Source organism: Amphibalanus amphitrite, unplaced genomic scaffold, assembly GCF_019059575.1.
Source record: "Amphibalanus amphitrite isolate SeventyFive unplaced genomic scaffold, NRLGWU_Aamphi_draft 000526F_arrow, whole genome shotgun sequence".
In the NCBI taxonomy this organism is placed as follows: Eukaryota; Metazoa; Arthropoda; class Thecostraca; order Balanomorpha; family Balanidae; genus Amphibalanus; species Amphibalanus amphitrite.
In genome coordinates, this window is record NW_024882020.1 from 344,865 (window position 1) to 370,543 (window position 25,679).

Consider the following 25,679-nt stretch of genomic DNA (forward strand, 5'->3'; position numbering starts at 1 on the left):
GAAACCCTTTTTTGGGTCGAAAACGGCAGAACATGACGTCACTCTGACGTCATTTCCGGCCAACCTATCATAGCCTTTGGAAAAAATTTTTGGTCACAATGTGTAAAATTGATGTCCGGGAGGGTACTGAAAGTTTGGTGACGATCAGCGCAGCGGTTCTGGAGATATATCAAAAAGTCTGGAGGGGGGGCAAAAAATAGCCCCCCCACCAGGGCGCGGGTTAGCGGAAAAAACCAACGGATTGCTCTCAACGAGATCTCGCGATTGGTGGTATATTTTTTGGTCCTAGGTCAACATTTGACCTACTTTTGACCGGTCAAAGGTCAAATTTTCGGAAAAATAGACTTTTTCAACTTTCCGCGGCGATTGCGGCAAAACGGTGGGAGATATCGACTTGAAACCTTCACTATCGTGTTCCTTGATCAATTCTCTATCGTTTGGTATGTATTTCGTTTCCCTAGCTCTAAAAATGGCGCGTTGGGAGCGCCGGAAGTCGGCAAGGTCACAGTCGGCGGCAGAAATTCGAAAAATCAAAATTTAAATTTTTGAAATCTGATTGTATTTTTGGATTTGGAAGGTCCATTTGCTCCTTATAGAAGCTAATATTGCTGCATATTCCCATTGAGGTGACAAGAATTAGCAAAATAGTGGTTCGGGCGCTTTTCAAAAATAGTACCGGACGCTGTTCTTCTTATGACGTCATAACTCCGTGACCTGACCTGACCCGGTCAATTTTCTTGCACCACACGATAGCCAATGCTTGCCCCAACATGCATGGGAAGTTTCATCATGATCCATCAAACAATGTGGGCATCACCGGCAGAAAACCTAGGGATTCGGCGCACACGTTTGGTAACTGTCGGCCGGAGGCTGTACCTCTTATGACGTCATAACTCCGTGACCTGACATGACCCGATCAATTTTTTTCGGCAAAAGATGCGCAAAGGTTGCCCCAGAGGGTATTGAAAATTTCAGCCCGCTACGACAAGCCGTTTAGCGTGCACTTCGAAAAAACCTCAGGGGGGGGTGATACAACCCCCCCCCCCCCTAGGCGTTCTAGGGTTAATTTTGAGGTCTGCGCTAGGCAATAAGTTCCGCTAGTAAGCCTTAATTCTGCGCTAAACATATAGGTATTCTAAACTCTAAACAAAACTGCGCTAATCCTTTATTTGCGAGTCTGCAACCTAAGTTGGACTAATCGTTGCCGCTACGTCTAGCCCAAGCTTTGCGCAAGCCATCTAAGAGTAAGTAACTGTATGCAGACACTGTGCTAGGCTAACTTCCTATTAGTGAATCTAGTCTTTGTGCCGGACTAACCTCTACTGGTGAGGCGGCCGCGGTGCGAGTCGTGGCGCGGGTGCAGTGTCGGACTGCCCAGCACACTGCCGTTCCGGCTGGCCAGACAGCCGAACGAGTGCAGGCTGCGACCGTCGGCAGCCGTCTGCTCCAGCTGTAGCTCGTCGTTGACGATGAGCGTCGGCGCCAGCTTACCGGAGGAGACGCGCCGCGAGCTGAACAGCGACGAGATGGAGCGGCGCTCGTGACGCTCCGCGGACGCCGACTCGTCGGCAGAGGAGGTCATGGTGCCTCCGGTGAGGTCGGACTGGGTCACCAGGAGTCACAGCGGAGGCAGCGGCACTGGAGGCAGCACAAATGGCAACTCGTCATTGCTGTGGTATTTACGGGCTACGGCTATACAGATGTGAGAAGTCTGGGAGCGCTGGGCAGTGGCGGATCCAAGGGGGGGTCATATGGGTCATGCCCCCCCCCCTTGGGGCTCTTGTGGCGCCCCACGGGGCACCACAGGCCTGCCAGGGCCACCACCGGCCTATCAATTCCCAGGGGCACCACAGGCCCGCCAGGAAAACCACCGGCCTCGCAGGGGCCAGGGGCACCACCGGCCTCACAGGGGCACCACCGGCTTCGCAGGGCGGCCCAGTGGCACCTTGGGCTTATCAGGGGCACTTCAGGTTTGTCAGGGGCACCACAGTCCTGCCAGGGCCCAGGGGCACCAGCGGCCTAGCAGGGGCACCACAGGCCCGCTAGGGGCACCACAGGCCCCGACCCGCCAGGGGCACCACAGGCCCGCCAGAGGCACCACCGGTCTCACAGGGGCCAGGAGCACCCCCAGCCTCACAGGGGCACCACCGGCCTCGCAGGGGCACCACCAGCTTCGCAGGGCCCAGGGGCACCTTGGGATTATCAGGGACACTTCAGGTTTGTCAGGGCACCACAGTCCTGCCAGGACCCAAGGGCACCATCGGCCCGCTAGGGGCACCACAAGCCTAGCAAGGGCACCACGTGCCTGTCAGGGGCACCTCAGGCTTGTCAGGGCCCAGGGGCACCACAGTCCTTTCAGGGGCACCACAGGCCTGTCAGGGGCACCGGAGGTCTAGCAGGGGCACCACAGGCCAGCCAGGGGCACCACCGGCTTCGCAGGGGCACCTTGGGCCTGTCAGGTGCACCACGTGCCTGTCAGGGACACTTCAGGCTTGTTAGGGACACCACAGTTCTGTCAGGGCCCAGGGGGCAGGGGGAAAAACAAAAATAAAAAACAGGAAAAACTAAAATAGGGCTCCGCCAAAAATTAAGTGGCCGAAATCCGTTGAGTTTTTAATTTTGGGTATAGGTAGGGGGCCCCATTTCGATTCATGACCCCCTCCCCCTTGGAGTTTTTTTTTCTGGATCCGCCCCTGGCGCTGGGAATATGAATAGGCAAGCCAGGCAAGCATATCCAAAGTGACTTTTAGGCTTAGGTATAGGATGGAAACAGCGTCTAATATTTTTGTAGAGAAAATTCAGGTCTACCTATGCATTCAAAAGCTACTGAAGTCTGAATACAAGCATTTGTATAAGCATTTGATGTATATGAATGTTTAAGCATTTGATAACCTTTTTGACCTTGACTGGCCGCGGCACCATGACCACATCGCCAAGTGCCTGACATTGTCGCTGATGCCACATACATTTTCGGTAAATGTTCGTCATTAATGTTACCATTCATTTACCACTGTGTTGCCAATCTCTAACCAAACAGCTAGCATCAACATTCAACACCAACGCCTCTCTGCAAACAAGACATTAGCCGCGTTTACATAGGGCTAGTTGCCAGATAGTGGAATTTCCCGTAACAGAGGGTTCCCGAGAAATACGCCATGGCCAATATCCTGGACGCAATTCGGTGTGCAGACGAAAATATGCATGTGAGTGCTAGAAATTCGTAAATTACATTATTTCATTGACTGTTTTTGTTAAAAACACGTGATGAAAAGCTCAGCAAATCTATTCATGGTGGTTTACGTGGCAAATTGGCTTTCCTTTGTGGGATAATGCCATTTTCATTAGCTCTACTTTGATTAGCGTATGACAGGTGTTCGTGTAAAATAAGCAATTTTACCTATTTCCTTCATCAGTTTGGTAGCTGAAACAGCTACCAATTTACTTCCACTATGACAGTTTCCAGTAACATATGCTACTGATTGGCTAATATTAGCCAATCAGATCTCTGGAGTTCCCCGCAGTGCGTTACAACTATGACGCGGCAAAGACATATTTGGACATATCATTTCTATATTGATATGCCTATCTACACTGCATTGGCCTTGCGTGGATGTCATCAAGTGAAATATTTTGGCTTAAGGTCAGTGAGACGCTAGTCGCTACTCTTCTATACGCTATGCCCTTTTTCAATATGAATACGGTGTCGTGTTCTGACTGCAGACTCCTGGTAAGTTTGTGCAGGTCTCACGGAAGGGGCGAGGGCGCTCTTTCGCTTTTCGATCCTGTGTTTTGATAATGTCGAGAAATGTACCAAGGACTTTCCTATCTTCAAATCAGTTGCTCGCTACAGTTTCATGATTTTAAGGTGTGCATGAAATAATGAGAAAAGGTAAAAACAAAAATATGAATAAAAATTTTGGTAATTCATGATGCATGCTAGATTTTTTTCGTTGATTAAAGCAAGGCTTGCGACTGAACCATAATGTACATTGACTGATGCGCAGTGTCCCAAAATTTGTAGATGTGGGTGGGAAACGACATCGAACTGCAAATCATTTTCCACTCTCACCTCCAGTTTTCAAGCCCAATTTTCCACTCCCAATCCCACCGAGAAGGAGCAATCACTGAAAGAAAAAAATACCACCCTAGTTAGTTTTTGGGTGGTGGTCATATTTTGAACAGCCTTTTACTTATGGTAAACCAGTTTACGATCCAAATACTAGGCCCAATATCAAAGGAATACTATGCAACTACCAATGCTCATCAAAATACCATGGTCTTAGTACGGTAATATTTTTTTCATCATACTACCTTGAAACTAAAGCATAACTAATAAGAAACCAAAGCTCTACTAACGCTAGTATTATCCTGGTACCGCCTACTAAGAAAAATACCACCCTAGTTAGTTTTCGAGTGGTGGTCATATTTTGAACAGCCTCTTACCTATGGTAAACTAACTTACGACCCAAATACTAGGCCTAATATGAATGTAAAACCATGTGAATACCAATGCCAGTAAAAATTACCATGGTATTAACACGGTAACTATATGTCGTCATACCATGCCCAAAAACCCACGTGATACTAGCACGAAACTAGGACTTTACTATCGTTAGCTACTCCCTGGTAATGCTTACTAATGACTTATCATGGTAAAACCATCCTTTTGTCATCTGGATACCAGCTTTGCTTTGCTGGCCAACCATCGTAAAACAATAGTTTACTATGTGACATTTATTGTGATATTACCAGTCGGTTAACAGGATCTTACTAGTCATCAACCAGCATGCTTCATATGCTGTGCTTTAGCCTATCCATGCCAAATTTGTTTATCATTACGACAGCCACTTACTGATGCACAACAGCATGCATGACAGTATCTACCTAGCAGTCGACAAAGCAGCTCTTCACTTTTCCAAAGCATCTACCTAGTAACCTACATGAAATATTTCACACATAAAAAGCATTTGGCCACAAACAAAGTTACGTCTGCACATAACCAAACAACGCGCATGAACAACAATTATTACAGTTCACTTTATCATCACAATGCAATCGGTCTCTTTTCACACAATCGTTGAATGTCGCCCTTCCAGCGATTTATCACGCAACACCTTCTCCAAGGGCATTGGTAGCCATATACCGAAGGTTCGAACTTCGAAAGCCAGCTCTGGAAAAGAGCAGGCATTGATATAAGATAAACCAATGGAAAGATTGATTGTGTGTGCTGCAGTGACACTCTATCTCCTACCCCTCCCACCTTGACTCGCAGTGTCCCGTGACCTAGCTCCCAGTTTGATGAAACAAGGATTTAAGATAAGTTGTTTAAAAAAAATGGCAGCATCTAATAGAACAGGGGATTTGTAGGGTGAGGAATTTAGCAAATTTGGGACATTAGGCCAGAGGCTGGTTCAGGTAAAATGCCCTATAATGAATTAATTGCCATGAGGTGCAGTGTTGAGTGTTGGCAATAATTCAAAAATTCTACTCTTAACCAGCGCCCCACTGGGGTATGTTCTGTAACGCACTCCACTGGGGGAGGCGGGGGCTATTTATAGAACCCCCCCCCCCGCTCCAACTCCGAAACTACTGGGCCGATTGTCAAAACTGAAACGGCGTCTGATAGCCCTGGAAAAACTGTCGAGCAAAACCTAATTTTATTTACCTCGAGATCACCGTTGACGTCACAGGTCAGATCAAAATAAAAATTAGCAACGTTTTGGCTTGTTAACCCTCCCCCGTATAGGGGGGGGGGGGGTCGAACGGACTCCCCCTCGGTTTTTCGCGAATACCTCGCGTAAAAAGCGGCCGACCGCAACGAAGCTTTCAGTACCCTCGAGTTATAATCAATTTTACACCTACCCTAAAAAATGTAATGGCCCTGACTAATGACCTTTGACCTGTGACCTACTTTTCGAGACCATGTTTGGCCGGAATCGCGATTCGGCGTATGTCGGCTCGCATTTGCCGCGCGTTTGCAGTCCTTTCGTGGTTTCAAGCGTTCAAACATGGGATATGATGCTGCTCCCATGCATTAGGGTGGATGTCAAGGTCACCAGAAGGTCAGGTCAGTTCATTGACCTTTGATGACCTCGGTTTACTTTTTCGAGTTTTATCAGCATCTTTCTAGGCTAGTTTTTTTAGCTGATTTCGAATTTAACAACCATATATGAACATTTACGAAGTAGTTTTGGTGCCTTCGTAACATGTTACGAAGCTGTCAGAGGCGGTTGCCACCTAGTGCACCTACTACGAATACCCGGCAAAACCCTTACTGGTTGACCTGACCTGACCTGACCCGACCTGGCCTAAATGCATGAAGACATCATCTATGATCATAGCTAACATGATATTCGTGATCAGTTCCCTAAAAAACCCAATAGCAGCCACGTTTTACGACGTTCTAACAGGTCCCAGTTTTCCCCACTTTTGGGTCATTGACCTGACCTGGAAGGTCAACCGATGACCTAGGACCGACGACCTAGGATAAAATTGGGTACCATCGGCTTTCTCTCGTCACGGGCAGCACGCTCGTTTTTTCCGCGAAGCTCTAGCTCAATCAGGGGCGAAACGGCAAGGAGGGGGTTCAACGGACCCCCCCCCCCCTTAAACGTTCGTGGCTGGAAAAACACCAATACGGGCGAGGGTTAACCCCCACCCTACTGTGGGGAGGGCTATTCATAGCCCCTCTCGTGTTTACGCAATATCTTTAAAACCGCTGGACGTATCAAAACAAAGCTTTTAGGACCTTCGGCTGCATCAATTTATTTGACACCTTGTGCACTAATAAAATTTTCGTAGCTACTATAGATCGGCCGGAAATGACGCCAGAGTGACATCATGTTCGGCCGATTTTGATGCAAAGCATTGAACAACGGTAATCGCTCTCAAGATCTGAGTTTTAACCCGGCAAGCGGTGGGCCTCCCGGCTACCTTCCGCGCGGTGGGAGGGGGGGATTTTTGACCCCCCCCCCCGAATCTCCGAAGCTACTATGACGGATCGGTAAAATTTAAATGGCGTTCGATAGCCTTGTTAAATTTGTCGAGGGAACTTCAATTTCATTGACCTCGGGGTCACCGATGACATCACAGGCCAAGTCAAAGATAAAATGTTTCACCGTTCACGGGTCTTTTAAGGAATGCGCTGCAACATCGAGTAAAGGGCATTTTGTCAAAAATCAGCGATAGGGCGTGAGTTGCCTATTATACGAGCATATGTTGCTATTGGAGGTCACTGATAATACCAGGTCCGATCACCAAGGGTCAGCACATGAACCTATCTTTACTAAGTAGGGTTGTGCGATGCATGTTTTATGGCCAATTTTTCATATTCGCCTCAATGGTGTTGGTTATAAGACCATCAGGGACGGTTTTTTTGGTCACTTTCTGGTGGAGGTCAGGTCAATGTCAGGTCAAAAAGGTCAAATTTCAGGTCAAAGTTGATAGTTTCGCATAAAATTGGTATTGATTCGATGCCACTCGTCACGGCGAGTCTAATGGTGGTCTTTGTTTTGCGCTTTGTGGTCTAGAATTGCCAAAATCGAGTTTGAAAATTTGACGTCATTAATTTTGAACAGTTTTTTTTTTGTTATAACTTGGCAAAAAGGAGTTATCGATCTAATACTTGGAATGTGAATAGAAGTCCATAGTGGCTATTATATATATTCCGTTTGTTTCGAAAATCGAAAAACTTTTGGGATTTTTTAGCTATTATATCTATTTCTTTTTATTTTTGGGGTCAACTTCAAAAACAAAATCGAGAGAACAGTATAGTAGCCCTGGTAATTCTACACATTTCATGTCTTGAACATTTTTATGCATAATCAAATTTATAGACCTGACAGCTCTTCCCGCGAAGCTTTTTTTTGGTCGACAATGGCAGAAATGACGTCACTCCGACGTAGCGGCCAACTTATCATAGCCTTTGGAAAAAAAATTTGGTCACAATGTGCAAAAGGGTACTGAAAGTTTGGTGAAGATCGGCGCAGCGGTTCTGGAGATATATCGAAAAAAAAAAAACTAAAGATGGATGCAAAAAATGCCCCCCCCCCCCCCACCGCCTTGAGGGTTAAGCTAGATCCTTTTTTTTTGCATGGGTGGACTCTACAGGGCTACCAAACTGATTTCGGACTTTCGAAATGTTGAATATTTTGAAAATTATAAATATAAAAACTCAGAAATTGTATTTTTTATTTTTTTACATATACGTTTCTGAATGAAAAAAAGCAGAATATGACCACGTTTCCATGGGCATCACTGATCCGGATCAGTAAAAATGGATTAGCTAATCCAGTATAGTTAGACAATATATGAAAATGAAAATAAGGGATTAACTGATTATATAAGCCTAATCCACTTGGAATTATATCATGTAACGAAGAGTTCGAGAAATATAATACGATTTAAGTTTGCTGATCCGGATCAGTGATGCCCATGGAAACGGGGTCTATATGTGTTTGAACACATATGCGTTGAATATATGTGAACTTCATCTGACAAACACCTTTTTTGTTGAAAAATGTCAACTTCAAAATTTGACCATTTTTGACCTAAAGTGACCTGACCTGACCTCAGCTATATTCAGCTAAAATGGCCTAAACTGACACATACAACACTGATTTCGATATATATGGCCTACATGAACCATAAAACATGTCTCACGTCACCGATGCACGATATAAAGCTTTTGTGACCTGGGATGAGATGGCCTTGACCTGAAAAATTCGAAGTACAAGTTCGGTACCCTCAGGTTATGTTACGCATATATTTACGAGTGTGCAAACAAAAAATGAGCCTAATCTGATTTGTTGGCCGGCGCCCAGAGTGCCAAGACGCTGATATTTTTACTTTGACCTGACCTGTGACGTCATCGATGACCTCGAGGTCAATGACATTAGGCTTCGCTCAACAATATTTCCAGGGCTACCAGGGGCCGTTTGAATTTTGACAATCGGCCCAGTAGTTTCGGAGTTAGGAGCCCCCCCCCCCCCCCCCACTGTAACGTGCTGTAACGTGCTGTGGGGCGCGTTAGAGCACATACCCCAGTGAGGCGTGGGTTAACAAATAAAAAAACACGTTGATTTCCGACGCTGGGAAATGCCCGCAATGATACCCACCCCACCACCCTCCCCCTACCCGGTCCAACAGGGTCTCAAGGAAATTCAACAACATGAACCGAAACAAAGGCTGCGATCTTTGCTGGAAATGGCACTCGTGAGATAAGTATTATTATGCTGAAGATACAACGACTTACTTGTTATTTCCGAGTATCCTCCACCGTCAGCTACGCTAACCACCCACACAATCACCGTTCAAATATTTAAAACCACGGAGCACCTTCACAACGCCGGCGCGCGGCCGGAACTGACATGGCGGCGCCGCTGCAGCAGAGTCAGACGCACGTGGATTGTTAGTAAGGGTGTAGTGTTGTCATGGTGTTGCCATGGTATACCTTACCATAGCAGCAGAAGCACACCCAGGGAACTGTTGCAAGAAATTTCTGGCCTTTCGTCCATAAAACTATTAATTGCTCAGGGTCTCAGCTAGTCCTTGGATGACGCTCCTTCCAACATATCAAAAATTGGCAAACACCTCTATGGAAAGGAGGAGACTTGATCGCCGAATTCACCTGCTGGATCCGCCCGTGGAAAGGTTGATTTTACTATGGTAGGGAATATTAGCTTACGAGGGTATCTACTAGCCTCAGGTGGTTACCACCTTGTAAACTGGGGTACAAAACCACCCCTGATAAACGTAACCATGGTAATATCAACATGTCAAGGCAGGATAGTATTCAGCACCATAGTAGGCTGGTAGTAATATGATGGTAGGCTGATGGTAAAATTTACCAAAGCTAGTAACTTAGTAAATTGATGGTAAAAACTTTTTTCAGTGATTGCGGGAATGGTTGTTTTACATCTGTCACAATTGTAGATAGATTAATGTTTTTGATCAGTTTCCCACTCTTTTTGGGCCTTACCTGACCCGCAATTTTCACTCTCATCCTTTTTTTGGTCAGCAATTTTCCCATCTGACACCCAAGCAAAAATATGATTTTGGTACACTGCTGAGTGCTCCGAGTACCTACAAAACCAACAGCATGATGAATGGCTGAATCCTGTCCGAGTGGCTGCATTACCTAGTTGCATTTTTCTATTCACCACACTCCTGTATCATGCAGATATGGGAGTTATTTCAGAATTAAAATTAATATTTAATATATCTTGTTTATGAGACTCCTCACGGGCCAGACTGGAAAACATCCATACACTACGCCGGACGCCCGTGAGACCATCTTGCGCCGAAATTCGGCGCAAGCGATTTTGCGCCGAAATTTCTGAGTGATTTGCGCCAAAAATTAGGTGGCTATTTGTGCGAAAATTAAGTCCTTTTCATTTAAAGCACATGTGCACATATACTGATCAAGGCTATATCAACCAGGCAGAGTGTTTCGGGGCTTTGTACACTATCCCATGTTTGAGCGTCCGAATTAGTTTTTATTTCCACGTAAACCCAATACCTCGACGGGAGCCAGCGAGGGCCCGGCAGCGGAGCAGCACGTGCTCCGGGTGCTGCTATGAGACTCCTCACGGGTATGGTTATGGCTGCTGGCAGGCTGTAGCCAGCCTTTGTCAGTAAGGGATTGGCTATGCATGGTTTTGTGCGTACATACGATTTCAGACCAAATTCTGCCCTAGCCCAGTATGTGTGCTTAGAATGTGGAGGGCATGCCAACATGTTCCTCTCAGCGGGGACTATGTCCTTGTGAACCCTTCCATTCAGAAGATTCAGATCAAATTGATAACATAAATCCTTGGCTAGAGTGGTTGCTGGGGTGCTAAGACTTAAAATATACGCTTATGTCAGGTGTCAGCCAGTAGCGGCGGAACACCTTCAATTAGGGGGGGGGGACACTGCCGACTTTTGGTCCAAGTCCCATTCTTTCCATGCAACGCCCATAGGGCTAATGTTAAAATGCCAAAGCCAAAGGGGGGCACGGCACGGTGCCCCGGTGCCCTCCTCGTTCGGCCGCCCATGGTGTCTGCTCAAGCTACAGAGCTGCCATTCCAGCTGTTCTGAACCCCATAATAAAAGTGGTATTTCTCCTGACAGCTGAATCCTCTCCAATGACAGCTGATCCTCGCCATCTGATCCTCCCCAAAGACAGCTGACACTCCCTGGTGGGGGATGACCTTGCCCGGTGGCTGGTGGCAGCGAACCCTTCCCAGTGATAGCTGACCTTCCCCGGTGGGAGGTCACAGCTAACCCCTCCGACGGATCACCCTCCCGGTTCTGAGCCCCGGCGTCACTGCCTCCCATTGACAGACTTTTCTGGCGGCAGCAGAAAAGTACTCCAGCCCAGCAGACTCCAGCCGAGCCGCACCCAGTGACGGCCGACGCCGAGCGGCCGGTCGGCGCTCCAGACGGGCCGCGCCGCCGGCCAGCCCACCGCCAGGCACTGCACCAGTAGCGGCCGCGCCTGCCCGGCCAGTACCCGGGCCGCGCACACTGCGGCTGACGTGCAGCCCGCCGCCGCCGCAGTCGCCGACCCACGGACGGATACACGGCCACCTACGTCCGGCTGGCCGACCAGACCACCCTGACCAGGTCTATCCGCCGACCGGAGCTGGTGCTGCTCCTCAAACACCTGCGGCCCAACACGGCATACTCAGTCCCGATGAGCGCCTGTAACCGAGCCGGCCAGGGTCCTGCCAGCTCGCCCGTCACCGCCACCACAGAGGAGGGAGTGCCGGAGGTGGCGCCGCGTCAGCTGACCTGCCGGGTCGTGTCACCCTCCTCCATCGGTCTCAGCTGCCTGTGACTGGCCGGCGGCGCGTGCTGGCGGCGCGAGGGCCAGCTCCCGGCCGACCTGGACGTGGCCGAGTTGTGCAGTCTGCTGCCGGTCACAGTCTACCAGCTGTTGGTGAGCGCCCACAGCGCGGCCGGCACCACAGAGTCTACCACCCGGCTGGCCATCCACGCCGCAGACGGAGCAATGATATCTCCGCTGCCGCCGCCAGAAAAGTCTGTCAATGGGAGGCAGTGACGCCGGGGCTCAGAACCGGGAGGGCGATCCGTCGGAGCGGTTAGCTGTGAACTGGCCACGGCCGGGTAGAGCCCACCGTACTCCCGGGACACCTGCTGAATCGTCAGCTGACTAGTGACGTCCTTAACTCCAGAGGTGCTGTCTTGGACGTGGAACCTGCCGCCCAGCTGGTCGGCGCTGACGCCGTCCCTGACAGCCGGCGGCGGTGACGCGGTGGCCGCACAGGTGAATGTGACCGCAGTGTCCACCACCGGCTGCACCGTCTGCTGAACCAGCGACAACAGCAGCCGAGCCGGCAACGCTCCGATCCTGACCTGGGTGGTGGCGAGGTCATCGGTCACGTGACACTGGTACATGCCGGCCACGGACGGGTTGCCGCCGGTCAGCTGCAGAGCCGGCTGGCTGGCGGCGGCGGGCAGACGGCGGCCGTCCTTGAACCAGATGATGTCGCCGGCTGCCAGGGGCGGCGTCACGTGACAGGTCAGCAGAGCGGGCTGTCTGGTGGTCACCAGCAGCTGACTGGGTTCGATGACAGCGCGGCGTGTCACTGTCACCTCCAGTCGCGTGTTCCGCGCCGCGCTGCCCACCTCCGAGCTCGGCGATCTCGGCATACGCCCGCGTCCCCTGACCTGACCCGGCGTACCACCAGCTGCTGGCCACTGACCTCGACATGACCAGAGTGGAGCAGCGGCGTCAGCTCAGCGCCGCGCTACCGCGGTGTAGCCGTGCGGCTCTGGAGGTCCCTCACGGCGGCCGCCAGGGCCGCCACCTCTCCGTCGTCGCGGACGTCTTCTGGGCTCGGGAAAATCGTCCCGTACCTCCGGAGACGCCAGCCCATGAGGGCTGGGCACCGGAAGAAGAGGTGCCGGGACGTGTCGGCCTCCTCCCGGCACACGGTGCACCGGCCCGCCGTACAGTCGGTGTCAGGGCACTGGCGGCAATCGTCGGAAGAGTTCCGTCCAACCCGGTGGAGGTATTGGCGGGAGCCCGACCAGTGGCCCGCGCGGAGTTGGTGGACGTCGACGGCCGACGATCTGTTCCTCGCCGCGACCGGTGGCGGCAGCCGGTTCCCCATCAGGGTCCTGTACCAGCCCTCCGGCCAGGCGGCGGTGGTGCGGTCGCGGGCCAATCTGACGGCCGCACGGTGGGCGGTAGCGACGTCAACCGGGACCGCCGCCTGGGGGAGCGCGGCCGCCTCCTGGGCGATCTGGTCGGCGCGATCGTTACCGTCGACGCCGCGCCGGCGGGCCGGCGCTGCGGGCCACCGTGCGCGGCGTCACACACTGGCGGTGTGGTAGGTGACATCCCATCGTCGCCGCGTCCCATCTCAGAGTGTAAAACATAGTGTTATGCCACTATTATTGATGCTCATTGCTCAGTACGATACAGATAATGGCACATAGATTTAGCATCATCAACTAGGAAAGCATTATTAGTCACCTGTCTTGTCCTCTGTCGACGATGGATCGTGCCACACAGTACAGTCAGTCTTTAAAAGTACCGCCGTATCGGTGCGGTGGATTTCCGACGGAGGAAATGCTGTTTGATTTTAGAGTAGCCGGACCAGTGGACCTGGGGATGGATAAAGGCTCACTTTGGCTCAGTGACTCTCAACTTTAGCAGCCTTTCCTCGATCGGGCTTGATGGATCCACCGCACCGATGCGCGGTGCTTGGGATGTACATACAGTACATTGGCAAAAGCGTGTAGATACTATTGAGCAGCCTGAACGCCTAAAGAGACCCTCCCACCCTCAAAAAAGTTAATGAATTGGCATAAAAGTGATGTCCAATGGATGAGAGTGAGCAAAAAGGAATTTCTACTGGTGTACATTAATTTCCATCGAAAAATATTCAATGTTGTTTTTAATAGATATTACACTTATTATTTATTTCCCGGGGCCTACGCTGTTCATACGAAGTCATTGGGAAACAGTTATTTGGTATTTTAAAAGTGCGACCGATGTTGCGCGCAAAGTAGCATATACCACCACTGCTTCTTGAAGATGTTAGGATGTACAAAACTATGGTCCTTTTAAAGAAGATAATGTATTTTACTTGACGAGAATGCTGCAAAAATTCCTCCAATAATAATAACCGGTAATTACTTCTATGATATGCGTATGAAGGTACCTATTTTGCAACTGTGTCAAAGCACAAAAGAACAGCATTCTGACAGCTCACTGTGTTATGTTGAAATGGCAAGTTTGGTTAAACTTGGTCAGTGCTGAACTTTGATTTTAATTGCTAATTGTTTTGTCATTTCAGAGTGTTAATGGAAACAGACGACGCTGAGCTGGGGCCGGACGCAGCAGGCGACGGACGCTGTAGTGTGCTGGGCAAAATAGTCCAAGATGCTGGTAGCGGGTGAAATACGCAGCTGCTCGTCGTCTCCAAGAGCGCCGCGGACGCCGTGGACTGCGCCATCAAAGTCGACGGAAAGTCGGTTCCAGCAATCGTCAGTGATATATAAAAGTGAAAAGTTAATAAAATATACAACTTTCGATGCTCTTTCCAACAATGTATAGAACGTCACTGCACGATGTGCCGTTTCGAAGAAAAGTTGTAAAAAAGCAGGGCTCGACTGTGACTTGAACCCAACCACAATGAGCATACGAACAGGTGACGGCGATACCTCCCGTGTGCGGATGCAAGACTGATTATTGCTAAATATTAGCAGTCGGCCGCCGTGGGGGCGCCTTTACAAACCTTATATCTCTGCAACCACTGGACCGATTCACTCGCGGTCCTTTGTGTGGGATAGTTTCTTCCGTTCCCAAACGTAGTGTGCTACTCTCGATGCGTATGGGTGACCCTAATGCACGTGCCACGTGCAAAACGAAGAGGTGTCACTTCGGTAACAAGTCTGATAACTCTGTAGTTAGTTTGCCGATTGCACTGATACTTGGCATGGATGTAGGCACCCGCCGTGCAATGCATTTCCATGTGTCACGGTTGGGGTGCCGCTGCACGTGCACACGGGCAGGGTGACGCTTCCAGATCTCGAGAACGGCTGGGCCGATTGTGATCAAAGTTGGCACATCGTTAGGGCTCGGCGAGTAGAGTGCCGTGCACAAGTCAGATGGGACCCAGTTTGCACGTGCGCACGTGCAGGCTGACGTTTCCATATCTCAAGAACGGCTGGACCGACTGTGCTCAAATTTGGCATACCACTAGAGACTGGTTGGTAGGGTGCCGTGCACAAGTCAGTAAGTATGTACTTTCATGTGCCGCGGTTGGGGTGCAGCTGCACGTGCGCACGTGTAGGGGTCGTTTCCCGATCTTGGAAACGGCTGGGCCGATTCAGATTAAATTTGGTACATCTCTAGAAACCGGCGAATAGATCGAATGATATAAATACTGAACAGCTTTGGATTGTTTGTATTCCAAATGTTTTCTTTCAGGACGAGTACTCCTTGTCATTCGGTCGTCAACTCCTCTCTCCGACGCCGGCTTAGCGCAGGCACGTATAACCTAAAATTTGGCCGGGGGGGGGGAGCGGAGGAATCCCGTAGAGAGAGCCTCAGGGCCTCCTCTAACATACCCACTGGGTGGGCAAATGCCCACCCAGTCACCACAATTGCCCACCCAGTGGCGTCGATTTGCCCACCCAGAAGCAAATGCAAAAATTCTGGTCCGGCCGGACGTCCGGTACTACCTTTCTGGTCTTAAGCAAACTAGATGCTGTTTGAAGGTCAAAAAAAGTTTTCTGGTTGCCCGATATTCAGGGGCGTAGCCAGGATTTCCTCAAGGAGGGGGCCAAACGCACAGGGGCCCAAGATAACCCCCTCAAAATCCAAAAAGCCATCTGGTTGCATCCAATATTTTTTGGAGGGGGCCCAAATAAATAGGAAAAAAAAAATTATTAACAAAAATATTAGAACTTAGGGGTAAGCAGTCCATGGGCCCTGTTAGATAGGCCCACGAATAGCTTCATAGAGTCGCCAGTCGGTTTTGAGGGCGGTCTGAGGGCTCGTAGGTCGGATGAGGGTTCTTCAGACCGTCAGAGGCCCCTACAGCGCATGAGAGCCTCGTAAGCCGTCTGAGGGTCATATAAGCCGCCTAAGGGCCACTAAGACCGACAAAAGCCCTCCTTGCACTTGCAGAGGCCCAGTCATGCCGACGGAGGGCTCTCGCAGACAAACTAAGGACCCGTTCAGGGCATTTGAGGGCTTCCTCAAACCGATAGGGCCCCCTCAAATCGACAGTGGATCCGATCCGAGCTCCCTCAAACCGATATAGGGTCAGACCAACAGTCGGAACGCATTGATTCTGTTTACACACCGTTGGACCCAAGTTGGACCCATCCCATCCAACTGGCCCCCTGGTTTCAATAGGGCCCCAAGGCTCTAAAATTGGGGCTCTCTTGGCCAAAGTATAACTACTCAGCTGTGTCAAAGGATCTGCCGCAGGGGCCTTTGCGTCGCCAAGGGCCCACTGTGTCAGCCAGGGGCCCCTATAGAATAAGGACCCCTGGCTTCCAGGGGGGGGCATGGTCCCTTTGGCCCCCTCCTTGGCTATGCCACTGCAGGTGACAAACGTTCTTCCAGGCGACCAGGGGGCAGGGGCCAGGCGACCAGGCCCCCAGGCGACCAGGGGCCCCCAGGCGACTAGCCCTCAAGCGACCGGGGCCCCCTAGGCGACCAGGGGCCCCAGAAAACCGGGGGTCATCGGATGAGTGCAGGGGCCCATTGGGTCATCAGAAGGCCAGAGAAATGAAACTTCGATATCAATTTTCTTCCGAGTAAAAGACGTTTTATCCAGTGTTTGAAAAAAAAATATCCCGGGGCCTGAGCGGCTCTCCCATGGCGCGTTTTGCGCTCAAGGGAGGGGGCCATTGCCCCCGTGGCCCCTCCCCCTTGGCTACGTCCCTGCCGATATTGTTATTCATGGACAAAGCCAGCTAAATCTCTAAATACGGCTGAGCTGAACAAATAAGCAAGAATCATTACCGGTTCGGGTAGCCTTTACTACAATGTATTATGTTAGTTAGCCCTCGCCCGATGAGGGGGGTTGATGCACCCCCTAAGGTTTTTCACAAATAACGTAAAAACGGCGGCGCTCAAATTTCGCATACCCTCTAGGGCAACCTTTTGGTACTTGTCCTGAAAATCTCAGGTCTCTAGTCTTTTCAGGTCAGGTCACCAGGTCACAAACCCGGTACAAGGTCAGGGGAAAATTGGACTAACAGTTTAGCGGCAACCGAATGCTAGAGTTTTTCGTTGATAGCGTGAGTTCTATAGCACGTAGCGCTACCAAATTTAACCCTCGCCCGTAAACGGCGATCTGCCACCTTCGCCCATGCAGGGGGGGGGGTTGGTGCGACCCCCCCTTGGCGTTTGAAAACGGAGCGTCGTAGAGCTTAGCGGAAAAGACCAACGGATTGCTCTCGCCGAGATCTCGCGATTGGTGGTATATTTTTTGGTCCTAGGTCAACATTTGACCTACTTTTGACCGGTCAAAGGTCAAATTTTCGGAAAAATAGACTTTTTCAAATTTTCCGCGGCGATTGCGGCAAAACGGTGGGAGATATCGACTTGAAACCTTCACTATCGTGTTCCTTGATCAATTCTCTATCGTTTGGTATGTATTTCGTTTCCCTAGCTCCAAAAATGGCGCGTTGGGAGCGCCGGAAGTCGGCAAGGTCACAGTCGGCGGCAGAAATTCGAAAAATCAAAATTTAAATTTTTGAAATCTGATTGTATTTTTGGATTTGGGATGTTCATTTGCTCCCTATAGAAGCTAATATTGCTGCATATTCCCATTGAGGTGACAAGAATTAGCAAAATAGTGGTTCGGGCGCTTTTCAAAAATAGTACCGGACGCTGTTCCTCTTGTGACGTCATAGCTCCGTGACCTGACCTGACCCGGTCAAGTTTCTTATACCATATGATAGCCAATACTTGCCCCAACATGCATGGGAAGTTTCATCACGATCCATCAACCGATGTCCGTACCACCGGCAGGAAACCTCGGGCGTTGGCACTCAGTTTGTGAAAATCCGGCCGGAGGCTGTTCCCTTTGTGACGTCATAACTCCGTGACCTGACATGACCCGGTCAATTTTTTTTTATCAAAAGATGCGCAAGGTTTGCCCCATAAGGTACCCAAAATTTGGCGGCGCTGCGCGCCGCCGTTTTTGCACTATTTCCGAAAAACCTCAGGGGGGGGGGTTGCACCAACCCCCCCTACATGGGCGAGGGTTAAGACACGACTTGGAGCATCTGTTTGTCACTTGGCCTTGGAGTTTTAGGTTCCAGTGACCCGAGGTCAGGTCACAAGGTCACAAAAACTGGTGCATTGTCAAAATAGCAAGAATACCGAATAAGAATACCTACCTACCACGCAGTTTGCAGAGGGCTGTACATGTAACTCTGGAACGAATCGCTCGAGCATTGCTAACCATAAAACATACGACAAACGTTAACTGTGCAAACTATCATCTTATTTCCAATAACGGCACTGCTTATTTCGCCTCACCCCCCCCCCCCCGGTAACAGGTTATGAAATTGGTTGAACCCCAAAACAGTGGCTGGATCCACCCTTGGGCAGGGGAGTAGCGAAAATTTTGCCCACCCAGTGAAAAATCCTTAGAGGAGGCCCTGGAGAGCCTCCTACCTACAGAGGGCCCTCTACCCGAGGAGTCAGAGGTGGTCAGACACAGACACTAGCGGCTATTCACAGGAGGCCCCATGTAGTAAATTGAATGATCCTAGGTGGCAGGCGAGTCGGAGAGCCTTGATTGTCCTGTGACGTGATTTTTTGGGGGATTCCCATGAATTTCGTTCGTCTCCGACGTGATTTTGGCCAACGTGGGCCTTCTGCCAGCATGGGCCCTGAAAACCCCTAGGGGGGAGGCGCACCCCGTCCGTCCCCCCTTGGGTACGTCCCCGGTCGGTCCAGCGGCTCCACACGCGCCTACCGACACACAAGAAACTCTTGCCATTATGTTTGCTTCTGACGCAATCATGACAGAATTACGCTCTATTGATATGCATGCTGCCATTGCTTTGGAGTCGGTCTTTTGAATTTCTGCGTTTTTTTTCGGATCGGCTCCACTCTCCAGACAGCTGGCTCAGCCTGATCGACCAGAGCGATGCGACACCTATACCAACTTGATACCAACCTACTTGGCGGGGTGGTGAATTCATGAAATGCGAATGCGAAACATGGCAATAGATGGCGGAACGAACAGCATGGGGAAGGCTGGAGTGGGACACGCATTGAGAAATGAAATCCGTCACTTCCCAGATTTCGAACGCATCCTTAGAGTGCATTACTTTTATGTGCTTGCGTTCGGTCTTGGGATTTCTCAGCAGATGTCGCCAACAGCAGAGAGATTGATCTAGAATGTCTCGTTATCGGAAAAGTATGGTAGCTATACGCCAAATGGTTTTTGCGTATAGTTACCATATTACTTCCGATATGACTGTTGACATTACTGCGGATATGACCGAGCAGTGCATTGGCAATATGCCAAGGGCAGTAACATGCCGTCAGTCACGTCAGTCATCGGCCTTGGCTACCTGTAAGAATCTTGGCAGGAATCTTGGCCTTTTCTTGGACCCATAGCGTCGGCCTTCGACCAATCATATCGCCGAATTCGCAGGCAGTGAGAGACAAATACGGCGTGCCGAAGACATAATGGGTGTCTCAAAATCACTGACCCCGTGTTCGATGTCTCTCGGACGGCGAAGATTCTACGCCGTCCGGCCAATCACGTTACATAACCGCAGCCGAGCCCCCGCTGACCTTGAATGGGATTGGCCGGGCGACGTAGAATCTTCGCCGTCCGAGATACATCGAACGTGGGGTGAGAACTCTATAGCTCAAAATTTAAGCCCTGCACTTTTTTAGATCTACCCCGTTGAGTGGCATTTTTGTGAAAATTATGTAAATATATTTATCAGAATAAGGGAGAAGTGTAGGGGGCGGCGGGTGAGGTGCAGAAGAAGAATAAGAAGAAGTTGTACCTATCCAGTAATTTTATCTTGATTTGTGGATTAGACGAAGACTAGATTTTGATAAAGAAATCGACAAACTTAAACTGCAGGTAAGGTGTTGGTTTGTCATGCCGATTGTCTTGAAACCTGTTCCTTTTAAACCTGGGCTTCACCATTTACGCTCCATATGTGAATTAGCCTTGAGGCAAAATAATCCGTCAGGTGGCTATTTTCTGTTTGTAAAACTGGCCTCAGATGGAGTGCTATCATTTGATTAACCATCACATGATCAGGCAGCAACAAAGTTTGTGGTTTTAGAATCTTGAAAAACTTTCTTGGGAGTGGCACTTGGTAGACATCTGTTTGAGATTCTGCTAGAGCAATAGCGTCGTGCTCAAGCCAGCCAAATTTTAGACTGCCAATTCACAAGAAAAAATGCTTGGTTAATCAGATTTCAGGTATCAAAATATTAGGTAAGGCATCAATAGGCATTTAATTCAATTCTGGTGGTAAAAATCATGACCATATATTGGTATATCATCAATTTTTAATTTGTTGTGGCACATCTTGTATATTGAGGCTTGAAGATGCTCAAGTAAATATTTTTGATGCGTGTGTTGATGAAGGCTAAAGTCCAATGAAAATAAAAAGCAGAAATTATTCTGACCTTCCCTTCCCTACTAACCTCCAACCTCCAACCTATCAGCCTACAAACCACCGTTCAGACTTCATCTACACGCAGGTTTAACATTTTATGATAAAGTAAAAAATGCTCAGCTTGTAATCCAATGCCTTTCAAAACCAATAGGCCTTTTTGGCCTTGCGAATGGCTAACGGAGAGAGAGTTACCTAACTCTATCATGTAAAAGCTGCTTTGAGAAAATAGCACTGTGTTTTATCCTGGCTTCATGACTCTCTAACGCTCTTTCAAACACATGGTTGTTTTCTGACAATTGGTGATACAGAGAGGGTCTGCATTAATGTCCAAGTATGGTCATTTAGGATCAATTTTTGGTGCCCTCGTTTTTTATTATTCCAGCACTCCAGCAGCCTTACCCCGCGTTCGATGTCTCTCGGATGACGAAGATTCTACGTCGTCCAGCCAATCCCGTCCAAGGTCAGCGGGGGCTCGGCTGTGGTTATAAAACGTGATTGGCCGGACGGCGTAGAATCTTTGCCGTCCGGGAGACATCGAACGCGGGGCTAGTCTCCCCAACTGACATGCGCTGAATTTGTCGCATGTAACTTTACACCTGACGTGCGCCGAAATTTTAGGTGGAACCCTGCCACTACGCCAAATATAAGTTATGGCATGATAACTGCTCAGTTGCGCAGGTTCACCAGAACAGCGTCATGGGTGCAAAATGACCACCGTAGCGCCCGTAAACCCTAATAAACAAAGAAGCAAACATCAGTTGCGCAGTTAATGCCAATTTTCACAATTTTGATTGTCTATTGATATTGTTTGGTCATTTCAGGACTCGTGGCGCTGCTCGCCTCCTCGCCAATGCGAACGCGTTCTCTGAGGACAACCCGCCCAAGGCTAGTATGGCGAAGCCACGCCACCGCGCCGGCTATAGACTCACGGCCTGAAGCGAGTTTGGGCGCGACGGCTGGCGAGCCAAGGCGGCGGAAAGTCGTCTGGCGGAGCTCCCGCCTGAGGCGAGCTTGATCTGGTCGCATCAAGCCAAGGACGCCAAGGACTGCCGCATCAAGGTAGCTGGAAACACAGTCGAGGCGCAGGAGACCCTCCACCTCCTGGGCGTCACACTGGACAGACTCCTACACTTCGGGCCGCACTGCCGTCGTCTACGAAGAAAGACAAGACCACGAATCAACCAACTCAGACAGCTCACCGGAAGGTCGTGGGGGCTCGGCGAGAGACTCCTCCGGACGGTGGCAAACGGATACATCCGCAGCGCCATAGAACACGCGGCGGCGGCGTGGCTGCCTGCGGCTGCGACAACGCATCTCGGCGTCTTGGAAGTGGAGATGCTGGCGGCGGCACGCACCATCACTGGCTGTCCGATCTCCACCCCGAGGCACGCCGTGAGAGCAGAAGCGGGCGTCGTGCCGATGGCGGCGAGGAGGGATGCGCTGGCAGCACGCCTGCTGGCGAAAGCGCACTCTCTCCCGCCGGAGGACCCGCTGCACGCCGTGGCGGAGGCCGCCCCCGTGCCGCGCCTCAAGTCCGTGACCGGATGGAAAGACCGAGGAAGAGCGGTGTGGGACCGCGCCGGCGTGGAGCTACCCGTCGAGGCTCGCCTAGCCACGAGGCCGCCCCCGTGGACAGCGACGGAAAACGTGACGATCCGCCTGGACATCGGCCCGCTCCCGATCGGAGCGACCGCGTCGATGAGGCGAAGCGCTGCGGAGGCGTGCCTGGGAGCGCTCCCCCAGTGTGCGACGTGGGCCTGGACCGACGGGTCGGCGACCGGCGGAGTGACGAATGGCGGTGCCGGGGTCCTAATCGAACACCCAGACGGAACGACGGAAGCTCTGCGAGAGGCGGCGGGAAAAATATGCTCTAGCTACCGGGCTGAGATGGTGGCGCTGAAGACGGCAGTGCGACATCTCCTGGAGCACCCACCCCTCGAACAGGATATCATCATATGCTCCGACTCACAGGCGTCACTTGCGACGCTGAGAGGAGGACCAGCGGCCCAGACGTCCCCTCTAGGTGCCGCCATCTGGGAGCACATGGGGGCACTGGTGGCTGGCGGGGACCGTAGGGTCCACCTCCAATGGGTGCCGTCCCACTGTGAGCTGGAGGGAAATGAGCGGGTGGACGCTATCGCCAAGGAAGCCGCCGCCCTCCCACAGCAGGGAGTCCCGGTTGACGTCCGCACAGTGTACCGTGCGGCGTCCCGGATGGCCAGAAAGGAGGCGATCAGCAACTGGCCGGACGGCTGGTATAGGCGGCTAATGGACGGCCACCTACCCGCACCGCTGCCCAGCACTACTCCACGAGAGGTGGCGGTTGATGTGCACCAACTGCGCGCTGGTCACTGGTCGGGATCTGCGCAGTACCTGCATCGGATCGGCAGGAACCCCGGCCGGGACTGCGCGCAGTGCAACTCGCTGACGTGCCGGGCGGCCGGCTGCCGCTGCTGTGGCGAAGAGGAGGCAGACACGCCGGCACACATCCTGCTACGCTGCCCGGCACTGATGCGACTACGCCTACGACATCTAGGCAACATACACCCGAGCGAGGAGGAGGTCCGAGGCAGCGGCGTGGTGGCGGCCCTGGGGGCCGCCGCCAGGTACCTCCAGAGCCGAGAGGCTACGTAGCGACCGCTGCGTGGGGAAAAACAACAACAACAACAACAGCTTGATCTGGTCAGACAGCTCCGCCACCGATGGTGTGCTAGATGGAGGAGGAGGGGCCACCCCCCCCCCTGAACCGCGACATCCGGGAGGTGCGTGTCGCGGCAGGCGCCCTCTGCTCTAGCACGCGCGGCGAGCTATTCGCCCTAAGAGCGGTGTTGGAGGAGCTGTTGACCAAGACTGGTCGCGACACCTCTCTTCCGATAATTATCGTCTGTACCGACTCGATGGCGGCGCTGGCCCTCCTGCGGAGCGGCACGGCGGCCCAGAGAGCCCCTCTGGCCGCAGACATATGGGGGCTGCTGGCAGCGCTCACCGAGGGGGCCAGCCAGTGATAATGCAGTGGGTTCCTGCACACTGCGGGCTTCCGGGCAACGAGCGGATGGACGCCCTCGCGCGCGAGGCTGGCGCCCTATCCCAACGGTAGCGCCGTCCGCCGATCGACTTGGGCAGCACTATCTGCAAGGCAGGCGCGCGCGACGCTGCGCGCGCCTGGCGGCGGAGCTGGCAGGACGGATGGTACCGGTCGATATGGGTCGACCGCTGTCCCGGCTCCGTCCTGGAGGCCGACCGTGCAGTCGTTATCTACATCCGCCAGTACCTGCTCTGCATCGGCCGCCTCCCGAGGCCGGATGCGCACAATGGCCGGACGTGGAGTGCCCTGCTGCCCGATGCCGCGTCTGCCGCGAAGAGGCTGGCACTCCACGGTATGTGCTGCTGCGATGCCCGGCGCTGGCGGCGTTGCGACAAAGAGCCTCGGCAGCTGAACTGCTTCAAGCGACGTAACGATATCTGCCCTCCCCTCCCCTATCGAGCCGCGTGGGTTTGGACGGACGGGTCGGCAGACGCGAGAACCTGCAGTGAAGGAGCTGGGGTCTACGGGGAGTAGCAGGACGAATGGAATGATGAGCCGCGTGTCCCGGCCGGTCCATTCTGCTGTTCCAGCTCCAGGACCGGCCGCGCCGTCGCCACCCGTCCGGCGTCAGTGGAGGACCGCTCATCAGCTGTCGATTTTCATCAGTTTCGTTTGGACCACTGGTCGGGCTCCTGCCAGTGCCGACATTGGGTTGGGCGGAGTCCTACCGATGAATGCCGCGAGTGCTGCAACATTGGCTCGGTACATCTCGGTACATTTTCCCGAATCTGGTGTGGCTACGGGGAGACGGATTTGGTGACCCTGGCTGCCGCCGTGAGAACCATCCAGAACCGTACGGCTATGCTGCGGCAGCGGCTGAAAGGAACGCAACAACAATAACTACAACAGCAGCTGCTAATGAAAGGGGAAATCATGGAGCCGGATGACCCGGCACATGGCGCTCAGCCAGCTGAGAATGAGAGCAGCTATCAAATCGCCAGCAGGGTGCTGCGGCTGGTAACTGACGACCTTGGTAGAGAGAGCGCCTCCGCTGATGCGGATGAAACTACCCCCTCTCGGGTTTGTTTGACGCCGTCTCCGTCGACTCTTTCGCCTGGGCCGGCTGGCGACCGCGCTACATTTCTTGTGCAGTGACTCGTAACTGTGTTCACCAAACTTTTAAAACTCCCCACGTTAGCATCTTTAAAGAATGTTTTCCTTGTACACTGCTGCAATGTCTTATGTAGGCATGTTGTACAGTCTAAACGAGTGTGGAATGCTTTGTTGTGCTTGTTCTGTATTTCGTTTGCTATTTATCACGGTGACTATAATTTATTTTGACCAACCCTTGCCTTGTTACAATTTTAGTGGATGGTTTCTGAACTGCTGTTTGCATTATAGATGTTGCTAGTGCGTAGACGCCAAAGATTACTTTATACCTATTGACGCGCCAGATAAAGGAGGTGAAGTATTCCTCTGATCTATACCTACGGAATTCCTTTATGTGTGTTTTGTAATCGATATTGGCGGTTTTCTTATGTGATGCGGTGTAGAGCGTGGCTGAGGAAGGCGATGTTTAAAGTTGCTAGTTATTTTTCAATACATCTTTGATCGGACTGTCGTGCTTGCTGTAGGTCGGACTTCCGTTCTTGATGGTGATTGGACGCACGTGCCGGTAGTTCACAACAATGCGGCTTTCGATTATAGTATAGATTTAGATGCATTTAAAGTGTTTGTATACGTAGTCCTGAGTTTCGAGATATTATCCTTGCGGGCTTCTTGCCAACAGATTGTCCACTTCTGTGTCCAGTACTCATCCCACTCACGAGGCTCAGTTGTGTTTGCCAGCCCCTATACGGAAACATTGGCCAGATAACTGACTACTACTGAAATTTTAAGAAGCGTGGGCAGTAGGGCAAAACGAACGGTCCTCAGCTTCAGTAGCCGCGGAGGGGGGGGGGGGCACCGCCGACTTTTGGTCCCATTCTTTCCATGCAGGCCAAAATCAAAG

General features: G+C 51.4%; 3 protein-coding genes across 9 annotated transcripts in view; 2 read left to right on the forward strand and 1 right to left on the reverse strand.

The window, feature by feature from the left end:
• Positions 1 to 25,679, reverse strand: part of LOC122393261 (putative thiamine transporter SLC35F3) — a 47,858-nt gene that overhangs the window by 14,765 nt on the left and 7,414 nt on the right. Inside the window, exons 1-2 of one of the 2 annotated variants that reach the window (XM_043389131.1) lie at positions 9,254 to 9,393; positions 1,318 to 1,638 (exon numbers count right to left, since the gene is read on the reverse strand). In XM_043389131.1, coding sequence (XP_043245066.1) covers positions 1,318 to 1,582 — 265 coding nt within the window. In that variant the 5' untranslated portion in view covers positions 1,583 to 1,638; positions 9,254 to 9,393. Of the gene's footprint in view, positions 1 to 1,317; positions 1,639 to 9,253; positions 9,394 to 25,679 lie in introns of those variants that run through there. The other variant, XM_043389130.1, reaches the window with a different exon arrangement.
• LOC122393263 lies at positions 3,292 to 14,548 on the forward strand. 4 transcript variants are annotated; one of them, XM_043389137.1, is made up of 3 exons: positions 3,292 to 3,727; positions 11,326 to 13,340; positions 14,313 to 14,548. In XM_043389137.1, exons 2-3 carry the CDS (start codon positions 12,717 to 12,719, stop codon positions 14,337 to 14,339), a joined length of 651 nt encoding a protein of 216 aa, XP_043245072.1. In that variant the 5' UTR covers positions 3,292 to 3,727; positions 11,326 to 12,716; the 3' UTR covers positions 14,340 to 14,548. The 4 variants fall into 4 exon arrangements, with proteins under 4 accessions (XP_043245072.1, XP_043245069.1, XP_043245070.1 ...); XM_043389134.1 differs by having other exon boundaries at positions 11,342 to 13,340; XM_043389135.1 differs by having other exon boundaries at positions 11,345 to 13,340.
• On the forward strand, positions 19,826 to 23,832 carry LOC122393262. Of its 3 annotated transcripts, XR_006258667.1 has the most exons (3): positions 19,834 to 20,096; positions 21,026 to 21,103; positions 21,465 to 21,903. XR_006258667.1 is itself a non-coding variant. In XM_043389133.1 (2 exons), the coding sequence occupies exon 2, from the start codon at positions 21,979 to 21,981 to the stop codon at positions 23,275 to 23,277; it is 1,299 nt and encodes a 432-aa protein (XP_043245068.1). In that variant the 5' UTR covers positions 19,826 to 21,103; positions 21,465 to 21,978; the 3' UTR covers positions 23,278 to 23,832. The 3 variants fall into 3 exon arrangements, 1 of the variants encoding a protein (XP_043245068.1); XR_006258668.1 differs by lacking the exon at positions 21,026 to 21,103 and having other exon boundaries at positions 19,826 to 20,096; XM_043389133.1 differs by having other exon boundaries at positions 19,826 to 21,103; positions 21,465 to 23,832.

Coding starts and splice junctions, on each gene's coding strand:
- LOC122393263 (XM_043389137.1), top strand. CDS start 12,717: ATGACCAGAGTGGAGCAGCGGCGTCAGCTCAGCGCCGCGCTACCGCGG. Junction 13,341..14,312: donor CGTCACACACTGGCGGTGTG/GTAGGTGACATC, acceptor TTGTCATTTCAG/AGTGTTAATGGAAACAGACG.
- LOC122393262 (XM_043389133.1), top strand. CDS start 21,979: ATGCTGGCGGCGGCACGCACCATCACTGGCTGTCCGATCTCCACCCCG.